The 12,192-nt window shown below is 34.8% G+C and overlaps 1 protein-coding gene across 3 annotated transcripts in view; it reads right to left on the bottom strand.

The window, feature by feature from the left end:
- EXOC6B (exocyst complex component 6B) overlaps nt 1-12,192 on the bottom strand; it is a 652,998-nt gene that overhangs the window by 319,706 nt on the left and 321,100 nt on the right. For all 3 annotated transcript variants that reach the window (XR_010109257.1, XM_003808189.4, XM_055107798.2), the window contains 4 exons: nt 7,130-7,201; nt 5,681-5,778; nt 3,690-3,795; nt 2,667-2,776 (listed from right to left, as the gene is read on the bottom strand). Coding sequence is in view for 2 of the 3 variants with exons in the window: in XM_003808189.4 (XP_003808237.1) it covers nt 2,667-2,776; nt 3,690-3,795; nt 5,681-5,778; nt 7,130-7,201 (386 nt within the window). In the remaining variant the exon portion in view is untranslated. The remainder of the gene's footprint in view (nt 1-2,666; nt 2,777-3,689; nt 3,796-5,680; nt 5,779-7,129; nt 7,202-12,192) is intronic.

The following is a 12,192-nucleotide window of genomic DNA, read 5'->3' as shown; positions in this document are numbered from 1 at the left end:
ACTATCATGTAATTTTTATTTTTGGGAATGCCTTCTAAATATTCTCTTTACCTTTCATTTTCACCAGTTTGAATATGATGTCTTTAAATATTTTTGTTTGTTTCTTGTTGTTGCTATTATTTATCTGAATTAGGGTTCTCAAAATCTTGAATTTCTTGTTTGATGCCTTTCATTATTTTTTTGAATACTCTCAGCCACTTTATTTTAAAGTATTTCTTCTTCCCAGTTATCTCAGTCTTCTACTTTAATCTACCATTTGAAAATGCCCTACAGATCTTGGGCACTTTGTTCTATTTCTTTCACCTTTTCTTCTGGGTTCTATATTGTCATGCTAGCTCACAGTACACTGTTAACAATACATTAAGACTTTAGTTGATTTTGTCTTTCTCACATGAATGGTAGTTACACCGTTCCTATTCTGCCACAGGTGCAGGAGTCTGTCCCCTTAGAGGGACCAGTCCCATCATGGTTTTCAGACTACTTAGTTTCCTGCTGACTTCGCCTCTCTGATGAGTTCCAAAAAAGTTTTAATTTTGTAGCTTCTCTGTTTTTCTTCCCCCCCCCCTGCATTTTTACATAGGAAGCAATATTCTTTCCAGTCTTCTATACTGTAGACAGAAACAGAAGTATTTCGTAGTAATTTGCTTTAAAAAAAATGCTGTGTTTGTGCACGTATTCACATGCAAGCAAGATTAAAAGAAAAAAAAAACCATATCAGAAGTGTTATTACTATGTGGTAGAGTTTTGGGTCATTTACATTGTCCCTCTTTGTGCCGTTCTTTATCGCCTGAATTCTTTAAAAGCATTTAATTTTATTAATATAATGTGAAACAGGATCTCTCGCGTATGTATGTGGGTGTGTATATATTCTATTTTTTTAAGATGAGTATGAATGCTAGAAGAGTATTTTACCATAGAAATGCCATGTGTTTGCTATTTTAAAAAAAATCTTTCTTTCAAAAAGAAAGTTTTACGTATTCAGAATTCATGCAATTACAAATTTTGTCAATATGTATAATGCTTTTTGGCCTCTTCTGTCTAGTGTAAAAGAGAAAACTAAGAGAATAATTATTCTTAAAGCTGCATTAAAATCTGAATGCAGCGGTTTCTCTTGTTTTGAGAGCCTGCATGTAAAAGAAATAATGGTTTTTATGCAAATTGTCTCATGTTCCATGTTAGCCTCCAAAACAGATATGACTGACAAAGCAATCTCTGTCACTCCAGGTTATAAGGTAAACATATTCCAGGATATAAGATAAATGCCAAATGAAGAGTAAAAGGCATCTAGCTTTTTCTAAAATCCCCAAGTTAAATATTTTATTTAAATATTAAATGTGAAAAGTATCAAAGGAAGTTTTCAGGCAAAAACTTAACATATTCAGGCAAGAAAAAGGCATCTGACATTATCCCATTACTAATATTATTCCTTTACCATATTACCTTTCTTCCAAAAGAAGATAGAAAAAGTAATTTTGCAATCAACTTGTAATGATTTATCTACAATAATATACCTAACATACCCTACAGACAATTATCTGATATAAGGTCATTTATATTAATGAAGTGGAGGCCAGGCAGGTGGGGGATGGAAACCCAGGGTAAAAAAGTTTTGGTTTGTAACTTCAAAAGACAATCTATTTTCAAGAGAACATTTCTATGAAAACAATTTCATTTTCAGAGAAAAGGACAAATTAATTGTACAAACCCCATGTTTCATTTATTTTCTTAGTAAGAATAGTTAACAAAGAAGTGACTCAAACTATTCCCCAACTATGTTTATTTTCAGAGTAGCCTGGCACACCATGCTTTCCATTCATTTCATACATACACTCATTTAAAAAAATTTTCCGAGCTGGGTACAGGGGATATTGTGTTGAACAAAGATAAAATGTTTCCACCCTACAAAAGGATGGAACACAAACATCCTCATTCGTGTTTGGCTTGGCTTGTATGTTGCTCCAGCACTTATTAATTGTTCAGCTTCTTAATTAGACTAGGTACTCCTTGAAGACAGGGACCACATTTTCAGCAACTTAATTATTTCTATACCAAGCAGCATCTGACAAATAATACATTAGCCAAAATCTATGGTGAATAAACCAATACATGAATAAAGAAACAAAGGAGCCTACACTCTAGCACGTATAGAAAATATACATATACAAGTAGAGCAATAGTGTTTCCAAAGGATTTTATCTGATACTCCCCTTTTGGCCTTAACATTTCATTAAGTAGAATGTCAAAATCAGTATTTTTTGTCTATTTTTTTTTTCTTTAGAGATGGGGGTCCCACTATGTGGCCCAGGCTGGTCTTGAACTCCTGGATTCAAGCAATCCTCCTGCCTCAGCCTCCCAAAGTGCTAGGATTACAAAAATGAGCCACTGCATCCAGCCTACCATTTTCTAGTAAACTGTCATTAATAAGTGTTGAAATGCAAATCTATAAAGAATAAGATAGATAATATAAATTTTCAAAATTATGCAAAAGTTACCAATCTTCTCTTTCATCGTGACTATAGAAATACAGCAGTGCCATGCAGTGAAAAGCTAATTATTAAGATTTCCAAAATCAGGGCTGATGGGACTATCAAAAGTTTTTCAGAATATGTAAATACATGGAGTCACAATCTTAGCATTGGTTACATTTCTACTATTTTGTATTATACCTTAGATGAAGATCTTCTGAAAACTTCAGACAAGCGTAGATAAATTCTTTAATTTGGTTGTAAACTTTTGGCACAAATTCAGAGAAAGGAAACTTTTTTGGAAATGGTTGCTGTAAATGCAAGAAGTAATGAAATCAAGTCACAAACCAACGAAGATTGAAGATATTTATAAATTATTTAGGTTGCAAAAAGAACATTCTTTCACATTGTGAATTGTCTCCTTAACAAACTCAAATATAAGAAAATATCTCCCAAAGTTTTCTGATATTAAAAAGACATAAATTTAAATAAAACAATAATTCAAATGTCCTTCATCATGGAAAGAGATAAACAAATTGTGTTACATACTCAGCAATAAAAATGAATGAACAATGATACATGCAACGATTTGGATGAATCTCAAAAGCATTATGTTATATCAAAGAAGTAAGTCTCAAGAAGTTATATACTACACAATTCCATTTATATGGCATTCTGAAAAAGGCAAAAGTAGATGCACAGAGCCCAGGTTTCTGCTGTCCTGGGGCTGGGTTAAGGGAGGGGTATTACAAAGGGGCATCATTAAATAATTTTTTTTTATAATAGAGCTATTTGGTATCAACATTGTGGTAATGGACACATAACTCAATACATTGTCAAAATCAGCAGAATTGTATACCACAAAGTGTAAATTTTATGTTGTGGGGAAAAAATGTTTTTAAATTTTAATAAAAACAAGTATTTCAAAGTGTAAACTGAATTAGAACATCTGCAGCAATCCTCCAAACACTTCAGAGGTAATAGGATCCAAAGCCATCTGCTGATTCCCAAATCAGGAAATTCTGGTCTTCCCCAAAAAGAGTCCTTCATTGTCAGAAAGGTGATTAAAGTGAAAAAAAGAAAAAGAAAAAAGAATCCTTTGAAATTGTTTTAGAGTTCTAACCCATTGAGTTAAAGGTAATGCTTTCAATCAAACTGATCCAATGAAAGCTTTTAAGAGGATGCCAAAACAACCAGAGAAATTTATTTTAAAGTATTCCTTACCTTTTCCAGTTCTATATCTTGAAATGGGAATTGTCCTACCACCTTTTTGTACATCTCTTCACTTGTTACTGGTATAGGACTGTAGTTGTCAGAATCAAGTATGTTTCTATAAACGGAAGGATAGACAAAGGGAAGGGAAGGATAGACAAAGTGGGGGGGTAGGGGAGGGGAACAGAGGGAAGGTGGGTTAATCACAAATATTTTTCTGATGAACTCCAATCTTAATATATATGCCACAACCCAAAATGAACATTTCCCAGTCCCTATTATATTCCTTCCACAATATAGCTATTTGGTTTTGGATTTAAAGAAGACAAAAAGAAAACTATCCTCTGAAACAAATGGACCACAATTATAAACATATCTCTTAGGAATTGAGATTTACAAATAGGACAGAACATTTCAATGTAAGTGAGAAGTAAACAACAAAAGAATGTGTGCTCTAGAAAAGGCGAAGATATTTTCTGTTTGGTTTAATATGATATATAAATGTACATTATTATTATTATTATTATTATTATTATTATTAGAGACAGGGTCTCGCTCTGTCACCCAGGCTGGATTGCAGTGGCATGATCGTAGCTCACTGTAACCTCAAACTCTGGGGCTCAAGCAATCCTCCCGCCACAGCCTCCCAAGTAGCTGAAACTACAGTTGTTCACCACCACATCGGGCTAATTTTTAATTTTTTTGTAGAGATATAATCTTGCTATGTTGTCCAGGATTGTCTCAAACTCCTGCCCTCAAGGGATCTTCCCACCTTGGCTCCCAAAGTGCTGGGATTACAGGCATGACCCACTGCACCTGGCCCATTGATAAGGTTTTTAAAATCATGTTCTATTCTAACTTTCAAAATTGGCAAACAGAGTAACTTCAATAATAAATTCAAACTATTTTCATTTACTTTACCTACTGCTCTATATCAAGGATGACTTTTTTTAAATCGATAGGTTCTCTCTCCTTAAATAAACTGGGCATTCTCTAATAGTAGGGACCATACTACCAAAATCAAAACAGAAGACTCACTGAAGGCGTCAGATCAGAGCATCTAAGACTATGGATATATCATGTTATTAATTTTCAAATATCCTATAGAGATAAGACTCCCTTAAATACAATTATACCATTAGCTAAATCTAGGTTTTAGAAATATAAATATTTATATTAATATACAGATAAATTGGACTAAGTGATGATCAGAGATATGTTCATAAACGAGAAGAGTAAGAGTAAAGGACTAATGTAAGATCTTAAAGCTATAAGAGTTTGAAAAGAGGACAAACTGATCAGGGAAAGGGGTCTTGCAATAGGCAGCATAATCACTTAAAGTAAAGGAGTAAAGGTATAAAAAGAGAAGAAAGTCAAATGAGTTGACCTGGATTATGTGCCAAGAGCACAGTCCGAGAAGACATCTGTGAGTGATAGATGTGACAGAATAACTTTCTTATTATTGTATGCATGTTGCAATAACTACTTAAATAACAGGCTTCAAACACTGGGCTGTAATATGCCCCTTTGCTGTGTGTGGAGAGGGAAGATAATGAGGAACAACATGAGTGAGTCATCCAAACAGATTTTCCAAAAGCCTAAATTATTCCTAAGTGCTCAAATGTTACTCACTATAATTGAGTTGTAGACTAGGCATGAACCTCAAAATGAAAACCAAATAACAGAATAAGATGACAGCAAGATGATCTGAATGACATGAACCAAGGAATCTGATATTTATCGAAGGAAACAAAAAGGCAAAATAGGGTTTGGGGACTTCCCACTACAGTAGACACTAATACACTGAGACTGGATATCTTGGGAACATAATTTTGGACGTTCTAACAGTTTATTTGAATTCTGGATCATAACCTAGAGTAGCTACAAAATATAAGTAACATATACTTGTTGCCTATAACATCTGAAAACCTTTGTGCATAAATACATGTGTGTACACTAATGTACATGAACACACACACATATGACTATAGATAATTTCTCACCTGAAAATACCTGCCCACTTCTTTAGCAGAGTTTCACTATATTGGTCTCTGATTTCTAACAACATGTCAAAAAGCTGATTTACAGGGAAACCATACACCTGAAACAAAATAAGAAAATCACTTCAGTGTCTAAGGAAGGAGTTTTTTTTTTTTGTTTTGTTTTGTTTTGGCAAAATGAGAGGGATAAGATACTGAAAAACATTACATTCTTTGGACAGCAAATTAAATAAAACCATTTAGTAGAATCTTTCATTCACACCTAATATCTAGCATTTATCTCTCAAAAATTAAATAATACCTAGCAAAATGTTTAAGCCAGTGAGAAAAAGATGAAAATTAAAATCTATATATAAAGGGTATACTATGGGATAAGTCCTCCCTACATCCCCTCCTATAAGTCCTACTACCTATAGTAAGCGTTCACAGAAGGGAGAGAAAGTAAAAATGCTTCAAATCTCAACCACTTCTAATGCTATTCTATTAGATATAATATGTGGTTCAAATCAACCACCATTATTCAAGATGGTAGTTAAAGAAACTGCAAACCAACTCAGCTGCCATATATGAATTAAGAACATTTTGAAAAACTAATGTAGTCAGTAGTTCAATTAATTTATTTGATGTGAGAGAAAAAAAGGAGGTGGAAACTACATATGAAAATATAACGGCTCAGGGTAAAGTTCAGGAAATGCTATAAAGAGATAAAAAGACCTAGTTCCTAGGAAAATAATAAACCCAACTTAAAACTAACAGGTAACTTATCCAAGCTTATGTAGATTTTTTTTTTTTTTTTTTTTTTTAAGACAGAGTTTCACCCTGTCGCCCAGGCTGGAGGGCAATGGCACTATCTCAGCTCACTGCAACCTCCACCTCCCAGGTTCAAGCAATTCTCCTGCCTCATCCTCCCAAGTAGCTGGGATTACAGGCACTTACCACCACATCCGGCTAATTTTTGCATTTTTACTAAAGACAGGGTTTCACCATGTTGGCCAGGCTGGTCTCAAACTCCTGACCTCAAGTGATCCGCCTGCCTCAGCCTCCCAAAGTGCTGAAATAACAGGCGTGAGGTACTGCGCCCAGTCAGATTTTTTTTTTTTTTGAGATGGGTCTCTATCACCCATGCAGGAGTGCAGTGGCGAGATCATAGCTTGCCACAGGCTTGAACTCCTATGTTCAGGCAATCCTCTCACCTCTGCCCCCAGAGTGCCTGGGACTACAGGAATGTGGTACTGCTACTGGTGATTTTTTATGTTTTTATTTTTTGTATAGATGGAGTCTCACTATATTTCTGAGGCTAGTCTTGGACTCTTGGACTCAAGCAATTCTCCTACCTCAGGCTTCCAAAGAACTAGGATTATAGGCAAAAGCCACCAGACCCAGTCAAGAAAAAGGTTTAGAGCTGATGATAATACCAATCTAGATGAGCATATGTAAACAGAAATCACATACCTGAAGTGTGTCAGCAAAAAGCACAATGAGGTTCTTCAAATCTAACACAAGGTTTGGATCAGAACAGTAAGACTAAAGTAAATAAAAGACAAAGGAGGAAAAACATGTTACTAGTAGAAATGCAATTAAATTTTTATTTATTTAATTGTTTAGCGCTTTATCTGGCAAATTCTTTACCTGGTAAATTCTTTCCCTAGAAATAATTCAACACTTCCCCGGTACAAGGTAACACCAGGTTCAGCCAGGGAACAGCTGAGTACAGCAAGTTCAATAACCATGATCTATATTTTTAACACTTGGGAATTTAAAAATGCACTTCTAAATAACTCTTTGGTTAAAGAAGAAAACAAAATTGACACTTTTAAAAAGAACAACTATAAAATACTTCATATCAAAAACTATGGTATGTGGCTAAAACCATTTTCAAAATAAATTTGTATTTCTTTATGTAAACATCACAAAACACAAAAGATTGAAAATAAACAAACTAAGCACTGAACTGATGAAACTATGGGGGAAAGCCAATGAACCATAAGTAAATGAGAGAATAAAATTAATTAAATTAAAAACAGAAACTAATGAAATTAAAAAAGATATGGAAGATTTGATTAAATAAACCAAAGACCAAGTCAAAAATAAAATCAAATAAACAAATCTTAGACAAAATTGATTAAACAATAAAGAGAAAATAAAAAACATGAGAAATACAAAAGAGAAAATAAGTACAGAGGAAAATAAAAATTACAAATAATGTCCATGTATAACCTCATATCAACAAATCAGAAAAGTTAACTGACATGGAAAATAATTTCTGTGGGCAGGATACAAAGATGTGTATGTCATTATTGTAAAAGTTCATTGATTTTGAGATTCAAATTCTTTAATTATAATTTTTGTTACTTGCTCTCTCATTGGTCTCTCAAGTCCTGAAAGAGGTGTTTTGAATTCTCCCACAATTATGCAGCTTGTCCGTTTCTCTTCATATTACTAACAGTTTTTGTTTTATACATATTGATGCTTCCTTATAAAAGGGCTATTACCTTTTCATTAGATTAAAACTAGTATCGATACAAAATATCCATCTCCTATCCCATTTTAAGATCTTCAACTTCATTTCTATTTTCCTTGTAGAATACCACCACTTCTGCTTCCCCTTCTTTATTTTCAATATTTTCAGCTAATCTTAATATATGAATATCTCCTATAAACATAGTATAAAACTTTTTAATGCTTTGTCATTTCCTAGTGATATGGTTTGGGTATTTGTCCCCTCCAAATCTTACATTAAAATGTGATCTCCAGTGTCAAAGGTAGCACCTAGTGGGAGGTGTTTGGATCTCTCATGAGTAGCCCAGTGCCCTCCCCTGAGGTAATGAGTTCATATGGGAGCTAGTTGTTTAAAGAGCCTGGCAAACCCACCCCTTGCCCTTGGTCCCTCTCTCACAATGTGACACACTAACTCCCCTTTGCCTTTTACCATGACTGTAAGCTTCCTGAGGTCCTCACCAGAAGCAGATGCTGGCACTATACTTCATGTACAGCCTGCAGAACCTTGGGCAAAATAAACCTCTTTTCTTTACAAATTACCCAGTCTCAAGTATTACTTTATAGCAACACAAATGGATTGATAAACCTGGGATTACTGACATTTACGAACCTAGTAGTCAAGCCACTTTTCGATATGCTTTTTAAAATTTCCACTAGTGTTTTTATTGGGTCAGCTCTTTTTAATTATCTTTTCATGGTTAATAAATTATATCCTTTTTGCCCATTATTTACTTGAAGTAAAATTTTGAGTCTTCATTAAAAAAACAACAACAACCAAAAAAAAACCAAAACAAAACAAAAAAAAACCACTTTTTTTTTTTTCCCACAGGGTTTCACTCTGTCACCCAGCCTGGAGTGCAGTGGCAGGATCATAGCTCACTGCAGCCTTGACCCCCTGGGTTCAAGCAATCTTCCCACCTCAGTACCCCCAAGTAGCTGGGGCTATAGGCACAAGCCACCACACCTGGTTAATGTTTTTTTATTTTTTGTAGAGATGGGGTTTCATTATGTTGCCCATGCTGGTCTCAAACTACTGGGCTCAAGCAATCTGCCTGCCTTGGCCTCCCAAAGTACTGAAATTACAGGCATGAGCCACCATACTTGGCCTAAAAAAACTCTTAAACATGATGTCTCTCCTTTTGTAGGAATTAATAGCATTAATTACAAATAATAATATGTAATTTAGATTTATCTATGAATTGTACTAATTTTTGGCATACATTTTATTTAATCCTATCTCATCTGATATTTTGGATTTTGTTTTTATTTTTTGAAGAATAAGAAGTTCTAGAAGATAGGATGGGTAAAGAGGCTGGGCGTGGTGGCTCACGCCTGTAATCCTGGCTCTTTGGGAGACCAAGGCCAGCAGATCACCTGAGGTCAGAAACTCTGGGCCAGCCTGGCCATTACGACGAAACCTTATCCCCACTAAAAATACAAAACTTAGCTGAGCATGGTCGTGCATGCCTATGGTCCCAGCTACTCATGAGGCTGAGGCACGAGAATTGCTTGAACCCGGGAGGCAGAGGTTGCAGTGAGCAGAGATTGCACCACTGCACCCCACCCCGGGCAACAAAGTGAGACTATATATCAAAAATATAAATAAAAATAAATACAGGATGGGTAAAGAGTAAACTTTGAATCCTCACATATTTAAAAATGCCTTTATTTTGCCCTCTAACTAAAATACAAAATTTCCAATATAAAAAATTGTCTCCCGCCATTTACCCTGTTTGACACTCAATGTATCTTCCAACTTTAAGAATCTGCTCTTTTTTTCACTACACTGGAATTTCCCCTTCTTTTATTTTATTACTACAGTCCCTTCTTTCATCACTGTCTTTCCTTTCTAAATCTCTATTAGATACAACCAAAAGTCTACACCAACTATTCTTGTTTCTTAACTTTCCTTTCCTATTTTCTGTCTCTGTGTCTTTGCTCTCTGTATTTTGGGGTCAGCATTTGACTTTATCTTCTTGATCAGCATCATATACAGTCTCATCTATTTAATCTCTGAATTAAATATCTCAATTCTTATCATCATAAACTTCTAAGAAGCCAATTTTTACTTTGGATTCATACCATCCTTTGGCTTGCTTCCATCATTTTTCCCCTGTTATAATATCTTGGATATCTTAAGGAATCTCTCACTTGTTCTTGGCTTTGGTACTACTTTGAAATATTATATAACAATTGTACTGTGGTACAATTAATAACTGATGAGCCAATATCAACACAAAATTATTAAACAAAACCCACAGTTTACATTAGGGTTTACTCTGTGTTATATATTCTATGGGATTTAACATACATAAATTGATATGTTCCACCATTATATTATCATTGAGAACTATTTTGCTGTCCCCCAAATACCCTGTGCTCTGCCTATTCATCCCATACCTCCATCTCCCAATCCCCAGGCAACAGGGATAGTTTTCTTGTCTCCATAGTTTTGCCATTTCCAGAATGGCATATAGTTGGGATCATACAGTATGTAGCCTTTTCAGATTGGCTTCTTTCATTTAGCAATATGCATTTAAGGTTCCTCTGTGTCTTTTCGTGGATTGATAGCTCATTTCTTTATATCACTGAATAATATTCCATTATATGAATGTACCACAGTTTGTTTCTCCATTCACCCACTGACAAACATGGTTGCTTCCATGTTCTGGCAATTATAAACAAGCTGCTATACACATCTGTGTGAAGGTTTTAGTGTGGAAGTAAGTTTTCAACTCATTTGGAAAAATTCCTAGGCATACACCTGCTAGATTATATAGTAAGACTATGTTTCATTTTATAAAAAACTGTCAAACTGTCCTCAAAGCTGGCTGTACCATTTTCCATTCCCACTAACAATGAATGAGAATTCCTGATGCTGCACATTCTCTCCAGCATTTGGTGTGGTTCGTGTTCTGGATTTCCTTGATGACATAGGATGATGAGCATCTTTCTTTTTTTTCTTTTTTTGAGACAGGGTCTCACTCTGTCTCCCAGGCTGGACTGCAGTGATATGATCGTGGCTCACTACTGCCTCAGGTTCCCGGGATCAAGAGATCCTCCCACTTCACGCTCTAGAGTAGCTGGGACCACAGGCACATGCAACCATGTCTGGTTAATTTTTTAATTTTTTTTGTAGATGGTGTCTCACTAAGTTGCCCAGGGTGGTTTCAAACTCCTGGAATCAAGTGATCTTCCTGCTTTGGCCTCCCAACGTGCTGGCATTACAGGCATGAGCCACCATGGCTGGCCTTGTTTTCTTGTTTAATTTTAAGACGTCATTGTATATTTAGAACAGCAGTCCTTTATCAGATATGTGATTTGCAAAGATTTCTCTCAGTCTGTAGCTAGTCTTTTCATTCTCCTGTTGTCCTTAATTTGTATCCACCTAAATACTGAGACTTAATCAATATTTTTTCTCTCAACATTATATAAGTGGAAATAAGCCATATGTATAATTTTCTTTCTCGCTTCTTTCATTTAACATTGTACTTGTGAAATTCATGAATGCTATTGTATATAGCTGTACTTTGGTTATTTTCATGCTCTCTAGTATCCAATGTTTGAGTTTAACCCAGATTATCTATTTTACTACTGATGGACATTTAAGTCATTTCTCATTTTAAAATCCAACAATGCTGGAAAGATATTCTTGCATGTTTATTATGGTGTATTATGGCAAATTACTGAAGAGAATATAGTTAGAGAAAAGTTGATCCATGGGGATCTTTAAATTTATAAGATATTACACTTTTTCAAAGTGTCTTATCAATTTAAACTTATACCCTTCGTAGTGTATCAGAGTTTCTATTGCTCCATATCTTTATCAACATTAGTACTGTTAATTCTTGAATAATGTTACCTCATTTGGTTCTAATTTGCATTTTACCAATATACTAAGAAGACTGAACACCTTTCACATGTTTTCCCAGCCAGGTGGATTCCTTCTTTCGTAAACTGTTTGTCTTTTGCTCATTTTTTCTCTTTTGAGATGTCTATCTTTATTGTAATGATTT

The sequence above is a fragment of the Pan paniscus genome, chromosome 12 (genome assembly GCF_029289425.2).
Source record: "Pan paniscus chromosome 12, NHGRI_mPanPan1-v2.0_pri, whole genome shotgun sequence".
In the NCBI taxonomy this organism is placed as follows: Eukaryota; Metazoa; Chordata; class Mammalia; order Primates; family Hominidae; genus Pan; species Pan paniscus.
This window is presented reverse-complemented; position numbering and strand designations above follow the sequence as displayed.